Source organism: Galeopterus variegatus, unplaced genomic scaffold (genome assembly GCF_000696425.1).
Source record: "Galeopterus variegatus unplaced genomic scaffold, G_variegatus-3.0.2 Scaffold1264, whole genome shotgun sequence".
Lineage (NCBI taxonomy): Eukaryota > Metazoa > Chordata > Mammalia > Dermoptera > Cynocephalidae > Galeopterus > Galeopterus variegatus.
In genome coordinates, this window is record NW_007727375.1 from 89,992 (window position 1) to 97,748 (window position 7,757).

Sequence of the window (7,757 nt, forward strand, 5' to 3'; positions counted from 1 at the left end):
GGTGGCGCTCCCCGCCGAGGGTTCGGATCCCACATACAGACCGGCCGCTCACTGGCTGAGCGAGGTGCGGGCGCAACACTGAGGGTTACGATCCCGTTGCCGCTCCCGGTCCAGTACGGGCGCGACACTGAGGGTTGCGATCCATTGCCGGTCACGAAAAAAGACAAAAAAAAAAAAAAGATGACTGGTGAGGGGATCTTAACCCTTGACTTGGTGTTGTCAGCACCACGCTCTCCCAAGTGAGCTAACTGGCCAACCCTGTATAGGGATCTGAACCAGTGGCCTTGGTGTTATCAGAATCACACTCTCCCAAGTGAGCCACAGGCCGGCCCTCATGTTTAACTTTTAAAATCTGTGAAACAGTTCTTTAGAACTGTACCATTTTACATTTTAACCATTGCAGTGGGTTTACAGTACTGTCTTGTGAGTTTTTTGGGGGATACTAGTCTGTTCTATTCTTCAAAAACTTTATTACTAAATAACTAAAGTAAAAATCCATCCATTTTAGAATATAGTTCAATGAGTTTTGACAAATGCACATACCCAAGTGACTACCACCACAGTCAATATATAGAACATGTCTTCACCCCAGAAAGGTTCCTTCATGCCACTTACCAGTTAATACATCCACCATTTTTCCTCCTCTAATAGACATGATTTTTTCGGTCCCCGTTACTCCTATATGAGTCCATCTCCCAAGTACCTCTGTCTGTTTCTCAGCCTCAGAGTCTAGCTTCGATGGCTATCTTGACCAGATAAGTGGGAAGAGTTTTGATACTCCCGTATTCTCAATGCCCATCTTTTCTTCTTTTTCAGACACTTTAGCACAGATGGTGACCATGTTTAGATATTAGCAATCGCATGTGTGTGTGTTTGCATTTGAAAATGGCAGAGGGAAACAACAGTGAAGAGGTAATTCATTTGAACAACTTTCACTGCCACCGGGGACAAGGTAAGTTGTCATTTTCTCCCTTTCCTCTTTACTTTTTCCTTTAGTATTAACAGCCGTATCTTCTTTGAAATGAACCTGTTTTGCACCATTTAGAATCTAGAGACATTTCATTTTTAGACCTCAGAACATCAGGCATAAAAGGACTTGTCAGATTAGAATTGTGTCAAATGATGGTACCTGCTGGCATGAATAAAGTTTGACTCATCTATCACAAGTAGATCAATAAGCTGTTAATTAGCTAGCAAAGAAGCTATGAATGTGCAGTCATTGTGTCTTATGAGATGGGATTATGGGAACAGTGTCAGTTCTGTTTTTGAAGGAATGGTGACTGCAAAGGAGCGCACTCCTCTAGACCTATATGAGCTAAAATACTACAGGTTGAGTCCCTAATTCAAAAGTCCAAAATTCGAAATGCTTCAAAATCCAAAAATTTTGGAATGCCAACAGACGCTCAAAGGAAATGCTCATTGGAGTATTTTGAATTTTGGATTTTCAGATTAGGGATGCTCAAGCAGTATGTATTCTGCAAATATGGATTCCAGAATCCCGAAAACTCTGAAATCCAAAGCACTTCTGGTCCCGAGCATTTTGGATCAGGGATATCCTACATGTATAGGTGCTGCTAAAGCATTCTTGTCCTTGTACAGTGCTAAGTTTCTTTTTTTGCCAGAAGATTCTGGCTTAGCCTCATGTGGAATTTTAGAACATGTTTTTTTTTGTTTTACAGTGTTTAGATTTTGGGGAAATTCAATGATTCATAAAGGGAAAGAGTGCTTATATTTCTATAACATTCCTAAATGAATATGAAATTTCCTGTCAAATTCTAATTCACTGTGAGGCAGGACCCATTAGAAATGACTGACTACTTTTACCTGGATTCCTTCTGTTACTAATAATTTTAGAACAAATTTCTCCTTCCAAAATTGATCAATGTTAGAGTTATTTATATTTTTCTATGGTTGAACTAAAAATATCATTTACTGTTTAAATTGGGTATTAGTTTAAATTTTGATGTAAGGTTATTACTTACCTGTACACCAGTCAGCCTTAGCTAGAGGTGAACAAAGCAGTTTTCACGTAAATCAGCTCTAAAAAACTGTTTTCAAGGCTCCCCTCCACCCCACAAAAAATCCCAACTAACATTTACACTTGGGCTAAAAGGAAAACATTCATGCTGATGAGTAAGAAAAGAATCCTTAATGTATTCATTATTTTGCAAGTGCAAATTCCATGGAAGAGGTTGTACTGGTTTTGTTTTCTCCCGTTAATAATATTTTGTGTTTATGAAGATGATTTTTTTACAGCAGAGACTTAATTATATATATTTGGCTTTCAGAACATTTAAAATTGAGCAGACTTTATTAAGCAAATGAATCTTGAAAAATAAAATTGCTGGGCCGGCCTGTGGCTCACTCGGGAGAGTGTGGTGCTGATAACACCAAGGCCGCGGGTTCGGATCCCATATAGGGATGGCCGGTTAGCTCACTGGGGGAGTGTGGTGCTGACAACACCAAGTCAAGGGTTAAGATCCCCTTACCAGTCATCTTTTAAAAAAAAAAGAAAAGAAAAGAAAAAGAAAATTGCCCAAGCCATGCAAATTATTAGTACAAAAGAAATATTGATTTTTAGGATTTTATTAGTAGGGTATTCTAAAGTGGTATTGAGTGTAGCCATAATTTATTGTGATTCAGAAAGTTTTAAATCTTAGTTATAACTTGTACATATGATCATTTCCAAACTTTCTGTACCTGTATCTCAAATTAATGTGATAGTGGTGGTTTTTTAATTGGGTCTTAAATGTACTTGAACAGAGTTTCTTTAAGAACTAATTCCTTTTGGAAAATTATTGATTTTGGAGGCATTTTTTCTGTTAGACAAGTATGTATACTTTGCACCCATCATAAGGATTTTTTACAGGCATGTAGTGTTGTTTTGTTTTCATTAGCTGCATTAATAATTTTTATTATGCCATCCTCTGTAGTTTTTTTTTAAAGTGTATATCAGTGGGTTTTGACAAATGAATACACAACCTCAATCATGATTTAGAATATTTCCGGGCCGGCCCAGTGGCGCACTCGGTAGAGTGCGGCGGCGCTCCAGCCTACGGTTCGGATCCCATATAGAGACCGGTCCGCTCACTGGTTGAGCATGGTGCAGGCACGACACCGAGGGTTGCGATCCCGTTGCCGGTCGCGGTGCGGGTGCGACACCAAGGGTTGCGATTCCGTTACCGGTCATGAAAAAAGACAAAAAGGAAAAAAAAAAAAGAATATTTCCATCACCCTAAAGATTCTCTTGTGCCTCTTTACAGTCAGTCTTCACCCCACTCCAGGCCTAAGGAAACCACTGATCTGCTTTTTGTCACTATACAATTTCATCTACATGGAACCATATAGTGTATACTATTTGTATTAGAATTCTTTTGTTCAATGTAATTTTTTTGAGATTCATCCATATTGTTGCACGTATCAGCAATTCATTCCTTTGGAGTTGCTAAATAGTCTTATACCTACTCATTTAGAATTCCATACCCAGTGGAAATAGGCTTAAAAATGAAGATAAAATAAAGAAATCTTGAAAATACAAATGAAAAAAATACGTAATGCAAAAAAACAAAAAAAAGGAGCTGGTATGTCTATATATATCAGATAAAGTAGAAACTCCAACCAGAAGTATTAATATAGAGACCATAATGATAAAAGGATGAGTGCACTGGAAAGATAAAACTGTTCTAATTCCTGTACACTTAGTAAAATGATATAAAAATATACAATGCCAAAATTGATAAAACTGAAAGAAGGATTGGACAATTCGACAGTCATAATGGAAAATTTTAGCACATTTCTTCAATAACTAAGAGAGTAAGCACACACAAACATTTGTATGAATGTAGAACATGTTCAACAAACTTGACATGATAGACATATATGGAATACTGCACCCAATGTATTTACTAAAATTGACCGTATTTTGAGCCACAAAACAAGTTTTAAGTTTCAGAGGATTGAAATCATACAAATTATGTTCTCTACCCTCACTGGAATTGAGCCATAAAGCAGTTAAGGAAATATAATTAGAAAATAGATATATGTGTGAAAAATAGTCATATACTTCAGAACAACCTATGGTTCAAACAAGAAAACACAATCTAAATTAGAAAATATTTTGAATTGCATGATAATAAAAACACAACCTATTGAAGCTTATAACATGCACCTAATGCCATGTTTTAAAGACGACGTAGGCCTAAAGGTGTGTATGTTAAATAAGAAGTAAAGCTGGGAAATTAATAATCTAAACCAGGGCTCAGCAAACTTAAATAGCCAAATAGTCAACATTTTAGCCTTGTGGCCCGTGCAGTCTCTGTCGCAACCATTCAGTTATACCATTGTAGTATGAGAGAAGCTATAGATAAAATACAAATGAAAGAGCATAATGGTGTTCCAGTAAGGGCATGAAGTAACAGATACTGTCCTACACTGCTGGTGGGAATATAAATTGGAAATAAATACAAACAATTTGGAAATTTGTTTAGCATTATCTATTAAAACTGAACATATGCTTACCCTATGGCTCAGCAATTCCACTACTAGAATGTACACAACTGAAATGAGTACACCAAACACATGTACAAAAATGCTCATAGGGCCGGCCCGTGGCTCACTCGGTAGAGTGCGGTGCTAATAACACCAAGGCCCCGGGTTCGGATCCCACATAGGGATGGCCGGTTCGCTCACTGGCTGAGCGTGGTGCTGACAAAAATGCTCATAATAGCATTATCCAAAATAGCCCAAATGGCACCAACCCAAATGTCTATCAACAGAAGAATGAGTAATTTATGATATATCCATATAGTGAATTATATACAGCAAAGATCACATATAACAACATGCAACATGGATGCATCTCAAACATGTTATGAGGGTACTTTAAAAAGTTTGTGGAAAAATAGAATTAAAAGATAGTACGAATCTTTCCATGAACTTTTCGAAGACCCCTCGTATTTGCAAGAAAGCCAGACACAGAAGAGTGTATACCGAAAAACAAGCAAAACTGATTGGTGGAGTTAGAAATCCTCCCTTTGGGGAGAACAGAGAGTGTAGTGATTGGGAAAGGTACAGGGAGGCTACTAAGGTACTAGAAATATTTCCTGACCTTGTGATGGTTATACACATATGGGCCTTTTGTATTAATTCATGGAGCTATATATATGCTTGATTGGTAGACCTTGCTCTGTTACACTTGAGTATTTTAAGTATATTTTTAATAGCTAATTGGAAACTTAAATGTTTATGTATGTGTGGTGTGTTTGGGGGGTATCTTGTATTATCCATTGGACTTCACTGTAATGTGATAGATTTCAAACCAACTTTTTCTCTGGATCCCTTAAGGTCATGTGTCATTTTCTTGGGCCAATTCTTCCAGAGAGAAATCTACAATTTCCTGCCTATGGAATCTAAGATTGTATACAAGCATTCAGGAAACCTACATAGCAGAAGGCAGCTGGGGTCTTATCATTCATTATGCTGTTTTCAGTGGCTCCTCTTTCCTTTCTTGACCCCTGTGCCTGGTGTACCAGAGGCTAGAACTTCTCTTTCTCATTATCTCCTTAGAGTGAACCTCCATGGGGTGGGTCTTCTGGAATGCCTGAGTGAGGAGATCAGCAAATCATCCCCCAAAATCAATAATAAAATTAGACAAAATTGTCAAAGCCATCATTCAGACTGGAAATTGACCAAAGGCTTACAATTATTGAGAACACTTATTCAAGAAAATACTGAATCTGGGTAAGAACAGTGAAAGTTTGTGGTGTTTTAGTCTGGGGCTGCTCCCATTCCCTTACCATTCCCCAGTTCCATCTGTTTCATATGGTAGGGAAGTCTATCTGAGCAGTGGGGCAGGCTGGGAAGATTAGTAGTGAAAGAGGCTGATGATTTGGAGCAGAGTGGGAGTCCCGTGCCCAAAGGCATCATCAAAAACAATTGAAATCCTAGAGGCAAACAATCATAAGATGCCAGCATTTTAGCTAGCCTGAGGTCTGAATAACAAAGGGCAAGCAACAGACCAGCAGACCTGCCAGAAATTTAACAAGGAGATCCAAGGAATGAGACAAAGAGCACTTAAACTGCTACATATCCTTGGTGGTCTGGAAGGTTGAACGTACGCACAAGGTTACATACACACATAGGAGAGACCTAAGAGGGCTCTAGCAAGTTGCTTGTCCCTGGCAGAACATGAGGTTTCACAAAGACAGAAAGTAAAAGCCAGAACAGACTTGTCGTGTGCCTGAACTTTGAAGGCATTCTCCAAGTTACACAGATCCTTTCGCAAAGAGTGGAAGCCTTGCTGGCACACGAGTCTAAGCATGGCTACCAACTAAGCTTATGCTGACCAAGGGTAACCCCTAAGAAGCAAGGCTTAAAAAGAAAAAAGACCTGAACAGAGATATCCCCACAAACAGTGGGGAAACACACTCAACAGAGTGAGTCCACACAAGTCACAAACGGAAAACAAAACCCTCAACAACTACTTATGCTGGGGGGAGGGGATCAGAATTAGTTGTTAAAATGAATTATCTTAAATATAGTTTTCAACAAAAAATTATGAAACATACAAAGAAACGGGAAAGTCCGACCTATACACAGGTGAAAAAAGCAGTCAATAGAAACCGTCTCTTGGGGACTTAGATGTTAGATTTAGTAGAGATTTCAAAGCTGAAAGGAATAAAATTCAGCACCAGTTAAAGGATGAGACACAAACGCAAGGCAGCTCACCAGAGAAGGTTTTTTATTCAGCAGGCACATCTGCTTTTATAGGGTTAGAAGAGAGCTGATAGGTTTGCTGAGGGCACAGGGCGTTTGGGGATTGAATGGATTGCATTGCTAAGGGGCCAGGAGCAGGGAGCCTGTGCTCATTGGCATGCGATTCGCGCAGGCGGGAAGGAGAAGGCAGAAGAGAGGGTAGCCAGCGCCATGATGGGGCACGGCTGAAAGGGTTCTCATATGACCTAATATTCCTCCCTTTTTGTTTTGTTAGGAAAAGGGCGACGTTTCTCTTTCTGTCTACTTCCTGCTGGTATGGGGCGTCGTTTGGGAAGGGGTTGGAGTGTCAGGGAGGAATATGGTCAGGAGACCCCATAATATGGTGGAATATAAAAGAACCTCCTGGGGGGTGAAATGGATGAAAGTTCCCTGCAGCCATAAGTCGATAATCTGTTGAGTCTACTCCTGATGTGTAAAAACCCGATGTAGTAGCCAGGCGTCGGAGGAAAGGGCATCTAGGAAGGCAGTCCATCACATCCTGTATGTTTCATCAGCATGTGGTGAGGAGTTTCCGAGAAGAGGCGGAGGGTTCATCAGTAGCTAGGAGCGGTTCATCACTAGCTAGGAGTTGGTAGTTTCTAAGTAAAAGCTGGTTAAAAGTCTAGTTAGAGATTTTGCCTACTTGGGTTTGTAAAAACTTGAGTATACAAGGTAAAAAAAAGGCATACCAGAAGGATTACAGAGAGGGGGCGGAGGACGGGCCAAACCCAGGTTAGGAGAGGGTTGGACATTAGAGAGGAGAATGGGCTGGAGTTGGGTGGGGCACGCAGGCTGGTAGCTAATTCAGTGAGTTTAATGATGTTATTTTCTACCACACCTGATTCGTTAATATAATAACAACATTCTTCTCTTAGGAAGAGGCAGGTACCACCTTTTTCCCCTGTGAGCAGATCAAGGGCTCTCCTGTTCTGGAGGGTCACTTGGGCCAAAGAATTTATTTGTTTTTGTAGGGAGGTTAGAGATTCTGCATGGATGTGAGGGCC

General features: G+C 39.8%; 1 protein-coding gene across 9 annotated transcripts in view; it reads left to right on the forward strand.

Annotated features, from left to right (window-relative positions):
- RNF216 (ring finger protein 216) overlaps nucleotides 1-7,757 on the forward strand; it is a 180,260-nt gene that overhangs the window by 12,427 nt on the left and 160,076 nt on the right. For all 9 annotated transcript variants that reach the window (XM_008575946.1, XM_008575953.1, XM_008575952.1 and 6 more), the window contains one exon: nucleotides 817-952. In XM_008575946.1, coding sequence (XP_008574168.1) covers nucleotides 862-952 — 91 coding nt within the window. In that variant the 5' untranslated portion in view covers nucleotides 817-861. The remainder of the gene's footprint in view (nucleotides 1-816; nucleotides 953-7,757) is intronic.